Raw genomic sequence first — 13545 nt, 5'->3', positions numbered from 1 at the left:
AAAAAAAAAAAAGAAAACACCAACAAAGAAAAAGCTGTGTAGATCCCGAGGCGACGGGACGCGTCAACCTCCAACCCCAGAGCCACGGACAGAGTTTGGCCAAGTTGGGCTGTGATCTGCATGCTGCAGACGCTTCACAGCAACTAAAGCTGCTTAGTTAGAAATTCCCAAGTTGTGGATCGTAATTCCAACCTCTGTACGCTCCAGCGGTCCAAAAAAAACACAGAAGGTAAGATTTAACACGAGCGCAAGATTTTCAAGCGTAAAACACTCTTTCCCATGCAACAGCCAATGTGTCAACAATATTTTGCAACGTCCAACTATAAATGCAACTTAAAGGCATACTGAGTAGGATTTTGCTGGTTGTGGCTTGTAAACACAACTTAGAAAGTTAACAAGACCAAAAAAGTACAGTGAGGCAAAACGGCAAGTAGACAAGACTCGTTCCAAAACAAGAGTGAATCTGTTGCTTTCACCTGCTGGAGAGTCTTGAAGGAGAGGATGGGATGAAGAGCGACACGGAGTCAGCCTGTTTTCTGTTGGACAGGGAGGAGCCGGTTAGCTTAGCTAGCTAGCTAGGTATCACCTTTTCTACTAGAAAGAAGCTACGCTAACAACAGTAGCTAGCTGTCAGCACACACACACACACACACTTGCTCTGATGAGAACTCCAGTTACTCTGTGAGTTCGGGATCGCTACCGCAGCCAGCGAGGCATATCAGGCTCTCTGCACACACACACACTGTCACACACTGTCACACACTGTCACACACTGTCACACACTGTCACACACTACCAATGGACCAGAAGGAATGATTGAGGAGGATCATGTTTGGATGACTTTATGCTATTTCAAAGGGGAAAATCCTGCTCAGTATGCCTTTAACATTTCAAGTTAAGAAGTAGGCCGCGCACACTGAAGTATGATTTAACTCTTTATTGCATGACGATGTTTTGATCCACGATGGATCTTCGTCAGGTCAAATTTAAATTCTTTAATTTAACCCAGCACCCACTGTTGATGTGCATGTAGTTAATTCTTAGCTATGTTTACCATACAGGTGCTTTGATAGATTTATGGTCATGTGATGCTGAAAGTCGAACTTTAGTGTATGTTGTGGGTTATGAACCCGACGTCAGATATCAGCATCTCAGAAACCTCGGGGTTGAGAATCTGGATCTTGGAATTTCAATTTTTGTTTGAAGGGCCGATCCGTCACATTTTCCCTAGCGGGAAGTAAGAATTTCCTACTTTCTGAAATCTCTGGAACGCAGCACGAGATGAGAAGTCTCGGCTGCCGATGCGGATCAGCGTCCTCCTGGTGACACGGCCAACGGAATCCCACCTGTCGCTATAGCAACGGTCACGCAGCAGGACTGAGGAGCCAACATGGCCGACTCTGGCCAAACTGTCTATCCATGGCTCTGTTAACGCCCGTTCATTGATCCCTTTAGTCGTCCGCTAAATGTAAATGCATAGTGAATCTCAACAGCAATGTTCGTGTCGCTCTCTACCCCCCCACCCCCCCACCTCCATCTGTCTCTATCTATCCCTCTCTCTCTATCCCTCTCCCCATGTCTTGTATTAGTCCCTCCACCATTTGACACCCAGCCCAGGTAGGTTTATCAGCCTCTCTCCACCTTCATCTATTTTTACCATCTTACTCCGTCACTTCTGATCGATGGAGGGTGCAGCCTAGCAGAGCTGAAAAGGAGTCCAAATTATTGTTTAAAAATGTATCCCTCTGCTTCCTTTTTCTCTCCTTCCTTCCTTCTTGCTTTCATCCCTCCCTCTCTTCCTTCCTTCCATGAATCCTCCCATTCCTCTCTCCCTCTCTCTGGCACAGTATGGGTTTTTCAGTAGAGTCTTATAAAAGGCGCTGGGTTCTCGTCCGGACCGGTTCGGTTCGGTCCCTACATGATGATCCGTGGTTCCGGGACCGAGTCGTTGATGGACTTGTGCGGCAGGACGTTGGCGCCGTTCAGGTAAAGCTCATCGTTCACGATCACGTCCTCGCCCAGCACCGTCACGTTCTCCATACGAACCTGACAAACAGGTTCATTCATGGATTAACCAAGACACATTGTGACACAAATCATTATTATCATCATCATTTTTATTATGATCAGGCTGGGAAATTACCCTCAGCTAAATACTGATGAACTGAGACTGGTTGGTAAGTTAGCCAGCCATCATTTGGAGTCCTGTTCTATTCTAAACATCTGGTTGGTTGCTAAAATAGTGAGAGGCGTTGGTGATTTTGGGATGTACAGGTAACTGCCAAAACAACGCAAACACCAAAAATCGATTTCACAAACAACTTTTCTGGAGATATTCTGACAAACAGTTTGGACTCGTTGTTGCAGCAAAAGGCAGCGGAGCTTCAACTGACAGCTGACTGGAGACAAGACTGTCTGTGGGTCCAACAGCTACAGACAATACTGTCTGTGGGTCCAACAGCTACAGACAAGACTGTCTGTGGGTCCAACAGCTACAGACAAGACTGTCTGTGGGTCCAACAGCTACAGGAGGGAGAGAGGAACTGTACAGTACTGTGCAAAGTCTTAGGCAACCTAGATTTTTTTATATAAATTTTGTCTTAGATGTTTGATTTCTGCATTAGTGTGTCGGTAGTCTGCTCTTTATAGTACATTTTTTTTATATTTAGAAACTTCTCATTTCATAGATTTTGAAAGCATCTCTGCTTTATGGATATTTTTTTATGTGCCCAAGACTTTTGCGCAGTACTGTAGGAACAAAATAGACAAACTTATCCTATAAAGAACAGTTTTAGATTTTGACCCGACTGACCCACTTTTACTTTGAGTACACTTAAACTGAGCTACCTATTACTTTCACTTAAATTCATTTAATGTAGTAATTTTACTTCTTCCTGAGTAACAGTACTCTCGTTCAGTAGGACTTTGGCAGTATTGTAGCACTCTGTTCAGATCTGTACTCACCCACTGGCCGACAGAGGAGCTCCATCCCACGATGCAGCTCTCCAGCCAGGAGTGGGATCGAACCCGCGCTCCCTTCAGCACCGTACAGCGCTTTATCCTCACCCCGTCCTCCAGAATCACACCGGCACCAATCGTTACGTTAGGACCGATGGTACAGTTCTCCCCGATCTGGGCTGTCGGGTCCTGGGGAGGGAGGGAGGGAGGGAGGGAGGAAGGAAGGGAGGGAAGAGGGAGGAAAGGGGGAAATGAAGGAAGAAACAGGGAGAGGGGGAAAACACAAAGACCTTACCTTTATTGAATCAGTGGTGGCCAAGCTCAGATAGTGTCTACTGTAATTCTAGCAAACATTCACAATCAATGATCAGTATAACTCATCCTGTACTACACTACCAGTCAAAAGGTTTGGACACACCACATTTATCTTAATAATTTCTTAATAATAGTTAAGACATTAAAACTATGAAATGCCACAAATGGAATTATGCAGTGACCAAAAGTGTGAAACAAATCAAAACTATCTTATATTTTAGATTCTTTGCCTTGATGGAAAGGCAAAGGCTTTGGAAAGAAATTCATACATAGGATCAACTTCACTATTTATATTTGTCTAAGAAACTAATCTCTTCTCTACGGAAGAGGATTAGGGTCACGTGAAAAATGTATTTGAGTTCTGAGTTTAAAGTCAGAATCTCAGAATTCTGACTTTAATCTCTGAACTCAAATACATTTTTCACATGTGACCCTAATCCTGTTCCATACTTCTCATATATTTATTATTATATTGTTATTTATTACTCTGCCTTTTCCACATCTACTGCTGACAACACTTATTGTTTTCATCTTTTCATTGGCCAGGTAAGGCTGTGGAAACCAGGCGATTGGCCACTGTCTTGTAACGAACCAACTAGCTAGCCATCTTGCTAACAAACTCCTGTGTAGCAGTAACCAACAAAGTAACTAACATGCTAATTTACTTGCTACTATGTAGCACAAAAAATACTACGTAGTCCTAATTACATAACTAACTAGCTGACTAACTTAATTACTATATAGTGCAAACTATCTAACTAATCTGTAACTAAATAACGAACTACTATGTGGGACTATCTAACTAGCTAACTAACTACTATGTAGCACAAACTAGCAAGCAAACAATTAAATGACTAACTGCTACGTAGCATTATCTAACAACTCACTAACAAACTAATTACTATGTGGCACAATTTAACTAACAAGTAGCACTAAATAACTAGCTAGCTAGACTCACCACCAGAACGTTGCCTAGGAAACCGGGCCCCGTGCGGAGTCTCTCAGGAGCATGTTGCCGTAGCGACTGAAGGTACATACACATCCCTGTCAGGAAGTCTTTAGGCTGACCAATGTCCATCCAGAAGCCTGCAGACAGACAGACAGACAGACAGACAGACAGACAGGCAGACAGACAGACAGACAGACAGACAGACAGACAGACAGACAGACAGACAGACAAGCAGACAGACAGACAGACAGGCAGACAGACAGACAGACAGACAGACAGACAGACAGACAGACAGACAGACAGGCAGACAGACAGACAGGCAGACAGACAGACAGACAGACAGACAGACAAGCAGACAGACAGACAGACAGACAGACAGGCAGACAGACAGACAGACAAGCAGACAGACAGGCAGACAGACAGACAGGCAGACAGACAGACAGACAGGCAGACAGACAAGCAGACAGACAAGCAGACAGACAGACAGACAAGCAGACAGACAGACAGACAGGCAGACAGACAGACAGAGAGACAGACAGACAGACAGACAAGCAGACAGACAGACAGACAGGCAGACAGACAGTGAGACACACCAGTTAGTCCTGTTGTCTGTCTTGTAACAAGGACAGCAGGAGACTCAGAAGCTGAGCGGGGAAACAAAATGAAACCAACAGAGTTTCCTTGTGATGTCAGACAGCTGAAGACCTGAAACTGAAGACCTGAAGCTGAAGACCTGAAGCTGAAGACCTGAAACTGAAGACCTGAAGCTGAAGACCTGAAGCTGAAGACCTGAAACTGAAGACCTGAAGCTGAAGACCTGAAACTGAAGACCTGAAGCTGAAGACCTGAAACTGAAGACCTGAAGCTGAAGACCTGAAGCTGAAGACCTGAAACTGAAGACCTGAAGCTGAATAACTGAAGAAAACACCGGCGCAAAACTGGGAACGACCCATTTTCACTGTTTAAATTTGATTTTTAAAATATTGTCTATTATATAATTGGATTGGAATAAAACGTAATAATTAAAATATATTCCTGCATACTTGTGTGAATCTGATTAAAATGTCACAATCCCATAGACAACCAGTGCAGTATTGATCAACTCTACAATAAATTGAATCAAACAATCTGCAGCATATCGGAGGTGGATGACAGTTCCCGGCTGATATCTGATTTTTAATAAAAGGCCAATATTAGTAAACTGATATATCAGTCTAACCCCGATACAAAAACAATGCGGCACAGCCAGCATGCTGGTTTTCTTGATTTGTTTTTTCCATCAAGAGTGAGATGTCTTCATCTTTGTCTCACTTGCAGTTAGCATTTCATTTTTTACACTTTGATCTTCTTGATATTCGGTATACTTTTGACAGTTTGAGTTGCTGTACAACACTCTGTAAACGTCTGATTATCCCGTGTACTTCAGTAAACAGCCTACTGCATATCACAAGGACGCTCTCTTTGTGTCATTTTTGCTATTATTGTTTTACAAGCCAGCAGCTGGTCAGTGTTTCCCCCAGATTCAGACTGTCGCTGTTAGAGTGTCTGAGGGAAACACTGGACCAGAGTCAGTTACAATGATTCTGATTATTCAGTGACTTGATTTCAGCCTGCCTGGACTACAGGATGGGTGGGGTTTAACCACTGTTGGGATAATCCTGGGAGGAAAAGCCTGGAGAGGACAGTGACATCACAAGCGCCAAAACCAGGGGAACGACCCATGAGCGCTGACATTTTCCTGGTTAAACTTTAGTAAACCTCCCCTCCGCATGTCCCTCGTACTCCTGGTTTTGGGTTACTATGATGATGATGATGATGTATAATGGCAACGTCCTCTGCGCCAGACCAGACCAATCACTCCCAGAGAAGGATGTACAGATGCGGATCTAGAGATGCACCGATTCCACTTTTCCTGATTCTGTTCCTTAACTGTCCGATGCCAAGTACCGATCTGCTCTACACACTTAAGACCGTTTTCCTCCATTTCAGATATCTGACATCCTACATGTGGAAAACGTCTTGTGAGTTTGATTCCTGACATGTTGGGAACTCCTCTGATACAGATATCTGACCTCAGCTCAGTATGTGAGAGCAGTTTTGGACTCGGTGCTTCTCTGAACTAGGTGAAGCTGCCTGAGCCGGGAGAAGAGCCCGGACACTTACGTCTGGTGGAGCTGCAGCCTGCAGAGAGCAGAGCAGGCACACTCAGTTACACTGCCATGACATCACATGTTACCATGAGACCGTATTATCGTCAGTATTTTATAGTTATTATTTATATATTTTACAGTATTATACATTATAGTATAATACTATATAGTATTATATTATACATTATAGTATAATACTGCAGTGTCGTGCTAGAGTAGTGGTAGCAGTAATATGTTGTAGTGGTGAATAATGTCGTTAAACTGGTAAGCAATAGTGTAGTACTATATTAATGGTAGTAATAATCATATATTACTTTGTAGTTCATTGTAATACAGGTGTAATATTTAAAATACAGTATTTTCAGTATTTTATAGTATAGTTCTATAGTGTAGTACTATAGTAGTGGTAATAGAAACATCATGTTACTTTGCAGTTCCAAGGTGTTTAGGTATAATGTGCTGAAGCTAGTAGGCTGTATTGTAGTACTGCAGCAGTACTGCAGTAGAGGAGCAGTACTGCAGTAGAGGAGCAGTTCTGCAGTAGTACTGCAGTAGAGGAGCAGTACTGCAGTAGAGGAGCAGTACTGCAGTAGTACTGCAGTAGAGGAGCAGTACTGCAGTAGAGGAGCAGTACTGCAGTAGTACTGCAGTAGAGGAGCAGTACTGCAGTAGAGGAGCAGTACTGCAGTAGTACTGCAGTAGAGGAGCAGTACTGCAGTAGAGGAGCAGTACTGCTGTAGTACTGCAGTAGAGGAGCAGTACTGCAGTAGAGGAGCAGTACTGCAGTAGTACTGCAGTAGAGGAGCAGTACTGCAGTAGAGGAGTAGAGGAGCAGTACTGCAGTAGAGGAGCAGTACTGCTGTAGAGGAGCAGTACTGCTGTAGTACTGCAGTAGAGGAGCAGTACTGCAGTAGAGGAGCAGTACTGCAGTAGTACTGCAGTAGAGGAGCAGTACCTTGCAGCTCCATGGCGTACAGCTGTCCCTCTTCAGCCATGACCGGGAAAATCTCTTTCTCGATGGACGTCGGCCTGAGCTGCACACACACACACACACACACACACACACACACACACACACACACACACACACACCACACACACACAGTCAGACTCTGTGTGTACGCAGGTGTGTGACTCGTTTGTGTGTTTTGGTTTTTTTTCTTTGGGCCTTTTGCTCTGTATGAATCATATTTAATTTATTATATACCAGGCGGTGTGTTATATGATGCTCATGTTGATCTGTAGGTTAATGGACATGTATGCATTTTGAGTCTCAGTGCACTGGCATCTGCATGTGTGTGTGTGTGTATAAATTGATCATAAAGAAAAAAACTGTAGCAGTTTAAAGTCACAGCAAAATGACAAACCACTTTTTCACCTCATTAACTAATTCTAAATGCCCCAAAAAATTTACATTTTTGGTTATTTTTGGTTGTACTTCTTGTACATGTAGGCAACATAAAAATCAAATAATAAATCAATCAATAATACCATGACAAATTTTTGAGGGTCATCATGCTACATCCTGTTTCAACAGGAAATACGTTGAACAGGCTGTTAGTTTGACACTTTATCAGAGTTATATGCCGCTTCACAGGCGATAAAACAATAATTAATAAAAGCTGATAAGATAAACGATGAAAACGCCGTTAAGAGAGTTACAGAGGAATAAAACAGCCAAACACAAAGAGGACAAACGATGCTGTGGGACTGAATATTAATAAGAACAAGAAGAAAATGATTACATGTTGTCTTCTCCGAGCTAAACACACAACTGCACTATTTTGGAAAAACCCAGACAAACCAGATATCAGTCAGTGGTTCAGAGACATATCTGTCTGTCTCGCTTTAGAGAAATGTAATTACCGTATTTCCTCTAATATTGGCCCGGGCCTTTATTTACCTCGACTGCAGAGGGTACCAGGCCTTTATTGGAAGCAGGCTTATATTAGAGACAGGCCTTTATTTCTGATTCCCTCTGTTTGATAAGTATATTTGCTCATATTTTAGTACGAAGCCTCCTTGTTTTCTGATCTGCTTCTGTTGGGGTTCGTTAGGTAGCCGTTTTTTTGTTACTGCGATGCATTACGATAATTACGGTAATCGACGGCGGCACGCTCCAGAGACTTCCGCCGGCCGAGCCGTCTTGTGGCACTTGTACGTTACTACAAACTACAGTTACAAACTACAGTTACAAACTACAGTTACAAACTACAGTTACAAACAGGCACCAGGAGTTTACCGGTATCCACCGTTGTTTGCATGTAAGCTGAAGCTAACTGAAGCTAACTGAAGCTAACTGAAGCTAACTGAACCCGGGCGCCGACGTGTTCCCGGTGATCCGGCCGAGATTTCGGCGGGGGTCCGGGGCTCGGATCGGGAGGATCAATGCGGGCCGTGGGCGCGGTGGAGAGGACAGCGGCGGAGAGAGGAGACGGACACGGTCCAGCCTTATACTGGTTTTGACCTAGTCTTGTTTCCTTTGTTTTTCCCCCGGCCTGTATTTGAGGCCGGCCTTTATTTGTTCGTGTCGACGACGGCCCCGGCCATTATCGGAGACCCGGCTTTTAATTGACTACAGGCCACTATTAGAGGAAATACGGTATGCTGTCAAAGGAAAACCTGATGTCTTTCAAGAAATATGCAAAACAATCCTTTGGGACCTGTGTTAACTAGCTAAGCGTATCTTCAGCTCTTGTACATTGTTAGAACGTAATGACTTTGTCTTTTATGTCATGTACAATTTAAATGGTGTTTTGTTTTTTTTTTGTTTTTTTCCTTTCCTAGTTCTGTGTTTTTCTTTAGGCAGGATGTGGTTGGATGTGGGAGGCGGGGTGTATTATCTGTTTGGGGTTTTTGTCATGATCTCTGTTGTTGAAACTAAAATGGCAATAAATATATTTGTTTAAAAAAAAGAAAAAAAAAGGGGACAAACGAGGAGAAAACACAAACGATACAACAGTCTGTGTGAAAAAAGGTGTTTTGAGAGATGATTTACAAGATTTGAATTATGATGTTGATCTGACCTGGAAACAAAACTCCAGCTAACCTTTAGATCCTGACACTTTCCATTGTGTCTTTAATCTGACGCTCTCATCAGGGCAGAGCTGTACATACATATTGTGGTGTGTGTGTGTGTGTGTGTGTGTGTGTGTGTGTGTGTGTGTACCTGGATCCTGCTGAGCATGCTGGGATTGAAGATGTACATGCCGGCGTTGATCTTGTTGGAGACGAAGACCTGCGGCTTCTCGACGAAGCGGTGGATCCTGCCGCCGTCCGACTCGAACACCACAACACCGTACTTAGAGGGCTCCTCCACCCGCGTCACCTGCGCACACACACACACACACACACACACACACACACACACACACACACACACACACACACACACACACACACACACACACCAGGGTGTGAGTTACCACACCAGCCACACAGTTTAATCACTTTCTGATGTCACTGGATGATAAAAATTAGGAAAATAAGCGGCAGGTTAAAAACAGGGCTGCAAAACGATTATTTACATTATCGATTAATCTATTGATCTATTGATTCATTTAGTCTATAAAATTTCTAAAATAAAGCCTGTCTGTCTCTCTCCCTGCCTGTCTGTCTCCCCCTGCCTGTCTGTCTCTCTGTCTGTCTCTCTCCCTGCCTGTCTGTCTGTCTGTCTCTCCCCCTGTCTGTCTGTCTGTCTGTCTCTCTCCCTGCCTGTCTGTCTCCCCCTGTCTGTCTGTCTCTCCCCCTGTCTGTCTGTCTGTCTGTCTCTCTCCCTGCCTGTCTGTCTCCCCCTGCCTGTCTGTCTCTCTGTCTGTCTCTCTCCCTGCCTGTCTGTCTGTCTGTCTGTCTCTCTCCCTGCCTGTCTGTCTCCCCCTGCCTGTCTGTCTCTCCGTCTGTCTGTCTCTCACCACGATGGTTCCCTCCCTGCGGTGGTTCTGGTGGAACCGCAGCATGTCTTGGAAGGGGAAGTCACAGATGACGTCAGAGTTCAGGACGAAGAACGGCTCGTTGTCGACGGTCAGCAGCTCTCTGGCCAGCGCCAGGGGGCCGGCTACACACACACACACACACACACACACACACACACACACACACACACACACACACACACACACACACACACACACACACACACACACACACACACACACAGACATTAAATCCTCATAGACTTCCATTCTAAAATACCTTGATGTTCTCCCAGAACTTTCGAAAATAACCAACACGGTTTGATTGTAAATTTGAGGAAATTCCCGCACAAACGTCTTGAGGCTCGAGTCCCAAGTCTGAATGTAGATTACCAAGTCAAGTCCAAGTCATTAATGTCAAGTCTCAAGTCTAAATGTAGATCATCAAGTCAAGTCAGAACAAATCAAGATTCCAGTATCAATTTAATATCTTAAAGAAACTAAATATCTAGGACTTTTCAATGCAATATGGTTTTAATAGGATAAAAACTTGGTAAGAGCATCATGAGTTTGATTTCTATAATCAGTTTCAACTTCAATAAATTCAATCATTCCATACAAATTCAGAAAACAGAATTTAAATTCAGTCGTCCGCTGGAACAAATCTCATCACTTTCAATCTAAGTCATTTACACAAACACAAGATCTCAAGTCAAGACTTTAGAAACCTTTTCAAGTCATCAGAGTACAAGTCAGAGTCAAGTCCCAAGTCACCAGAACCCAAGTCAAGTCAAGTCTCAAGTCTTCTCTTCATGCATCAAGTCAAGTCTCAAGCAGTTAAAACTGGGACTCGAGTCCAAGTCATGTGACTCGAGTCCAAGTCATGTGACTCGAGTCCCCTCCTCTGACTCCTACACTTGCAATTTGAAACATTTTATTGCAGAATAACGTTTCGGTTCTGAGAGCTTTGACTGAATTGATTGATTGAAGAACAGACTGACTGTACATTCAACACAGCCTCAGAGAATTTCATACAGTTTTATGAAATATTTGATTTTATAACTATATATATATATATATATATATATATATATATATATATATATATATATATATATATTCTATTGATCCCTCCTGGAATTATGAAAATGTGGTACTGGTGCACCTCTGCCTAATACAGTATTATACAGACTTTTTATACTGCATGTTCTACTGGATTTATTACAGTATTATTTACAAACTATATTCAACAGGATTTTTACACTACAACTTAGCAAAGATATACGATGTCACACTGTACCATTTAGGACTTATATGTTAAAGGTGCAATAATTAATAGAGTATATTCAATAATGTTTAGATGATTCTATGGTCTGTATTTTTTATTATATTTTATTTTGGTTTTTATCTTTTATTTTATTTATCTTATCTGTTTTATTTACTGCACTTTGAAACCAGTTTATTTTAGTCCTTCCCCGTATTTTATTGTATTTTGTATCCAAAGCTGAATTATTTTTTATTCTGTTGCATTTTTATTTTGCTTCATGTTTGTGAAGCACTTTGTAACTCTGTTTCTGAAAGGTGCTACAGAAATAAAGTTTATTATTCTTATTATAGGATTTAACACAGTAAGTTATAGTCAGTACACAGTGCTCTCTCTCTGTCGTGTTCCCAGGCTGCAGGCGGCCTCAACCTGCACAGTATCTACACACTGTGCTGCCACTCCTCTTCCTCCTGCTGCTCCTCCTCCTCCTCCTCAACCTGCACAGTATCTACACACTGTGCTGCCACTCCTCTTCCTCCTCCTCCTCCTCCTCCTCCTCCTCAACCTGCACAGTATCTACACACTGTGCTGCCACTCCTCCTCTTCCTCCTGCTGCTCCTCCTCCTCCTCAACCTGCACAGTATCTACACACTGTGCTGCCACTCCTCTTCCTCCTCCTCCTCCTCCTCCTCCTCAACCTGCACAGTATCTACACACTGTGCTGCCACTCCTCTTCCTCCTCCTGCTGCTCCTCCTCCTCAACCTGCACAGTATCTACACACTGTGCTGCCACTCCTCTTCCTCCTCCTGCTGCTCCTCCTCCTCCTCCTCCTCAACCTGCACAGTATCTACACACTGTGCTGCCACTCCTCCTCTTCCTCCTGCTGCTCCTCCTCCTCAACCTGCACAGTATCTACACACTGTGCTGCCACTCCTCCTCTTCCTCCTCCTCCTCAACCTGCACAGTATCTACACACTGTGCTGCCACTCCTCCTCTTCCTCCTCCTCCTCCTCCTCAACCTGCACAGTATCTACACACTGTGCTGCCACTCCTCTTCCTCCTCCTCCTCCTCAACCTGCACAGTATCTACACACTGTGCTGCCACTCCTCCTCTTCCTCTTGCTGCTCCTCCTCCTCCTCCTCAACCTGCACAGTATCTACACACTGTGCTGCCACTCCTCCTCTTCCTCCTCCTCCTCCTCCTCCTCCTCAACCTGCACAGTATCTACACACTGTGCTGCCACTCCTCCTCTTCCTCCTGCTGCTCCTCCTCCTCAACCTGTCACAGTATCTACACACTGTGCTGCCACTCCTCCTCTTCCTCCTGCTGCTCCTCCTCAACCTGCACAGTATCTACACACTGTGCTGCCACTCCTCCTCTTCCTCCTGCTGCTCCTCCTCCTCAACCTGCACAGTATCTACACACTGTGCTGCCACTCCTCTTCCTCCTCCTCCTCCTCAACCTGTCACAGTATCTAGACACTGTGCTGCCACTCCTCCTCTTCCTCCTCCTCCTCCTCCTCCTCGTCCTGCTCCTCCTCAACCTGTCACAGTATCTAGACACTGTGCTGCCACTCCTCCTCTTCCTCCTCCTGCTCCTCCTCCTCCTCCTCCTCAACCTGTCACAGTATCTAGACACTGTGCTGCCACTCAGCAAGCTGCTCCTGCTGCTCCTCCCTCTCCTCCTCCTCCTCCTCCTCCCCCTGCTCCTCCTCCTCCTCCTCCTCCCGCTCCTCCTCCTCCTCCTCCTCCCCCCGCTCCTCCTCCTCCTCCTCCTCCTCCTCCCGCTCCTCCTCCTCCTCCTCACCTGTTCCCAGAGGCTCCTTCTCATGAGACAGAGAGATACGAATCCCAAGCTGAGGAGAAAACAGCATCACTCATCAGTCTGCTGCACACCGGGAGATGATAATAATACTATCATCATCATCATCATCATCATCATCATCATCATCATCATCACCTTCAGTATTTTCAAACAAAAGCAAACGTCATCCACA

The 13545-nt window shown here is 44.3% G+C and overlaps 1 protein-coding gene across 2 annotated transcripts in view; it reads right to left on the bottom strand.

The window, feature by feature from the left end:
- Window positions 1–1650: 1650 nt before the first annotated feature.
- gmppb (GDP-mannose pyrophosphorylase B) overlaps window positions 1651–13545 on the bottom strand; it is an 18333-nt gene continuing 6438 nt past the window's right edge. For both annotated transcript variants that reach the window (XM_071899491.2, XM_071899490.2), the window contains exons 4-10: window positions 13356–13404; window positions 10284–10426; window positions 9542–9700; window positions 7328–7406; window positions 4232–4359; window positions 2965–3147; window positions 1651–2046 (exon numbers count right to left, since the gene is read on the bottom strand). In XM_071899491.2, coding sequence (XP_071755592.1) covers window positions 1915–2046; window positions 2965–3147; window positions 4232–4359; window positions 7328–7406; window positions 9542–9700; window positions 10284–10426; window positions 13356–13404 — 873 coding nt within the window. In that variant the 3' untranslated portion in view covers window positions 1651–1914. The remainder of the gene's footprint in view (window positions 2047–2964; window positions 3148–4231; window positions 4360–7327; window positions 7407–9541; window positions 9701–10283; window positions 10427–13355; window positions 13405–13545) is intronic.

The sequence above is a fragment of the Centroberyx gerrardi genome, chromosome 5, assembly GCF_048128805.1.
Source record: "Centroberyx gerrardi isolate f3 chromosome 5, fCenGer3.hap1.cur.20231027, whole genome shotgun sequence".
NCBI classification, from domain to species: domain Eukaryota; kingdom Metazoa; phylum Chordata; class Actinopteri; order Beryciformes; family Berycidae; genus Centroberyx; species Centroberyx gerrardi.
Note: the sequence above shows the minus strand (reverse complement) of the source record. Positions and strands in the feature narration are given on the sequence as shown.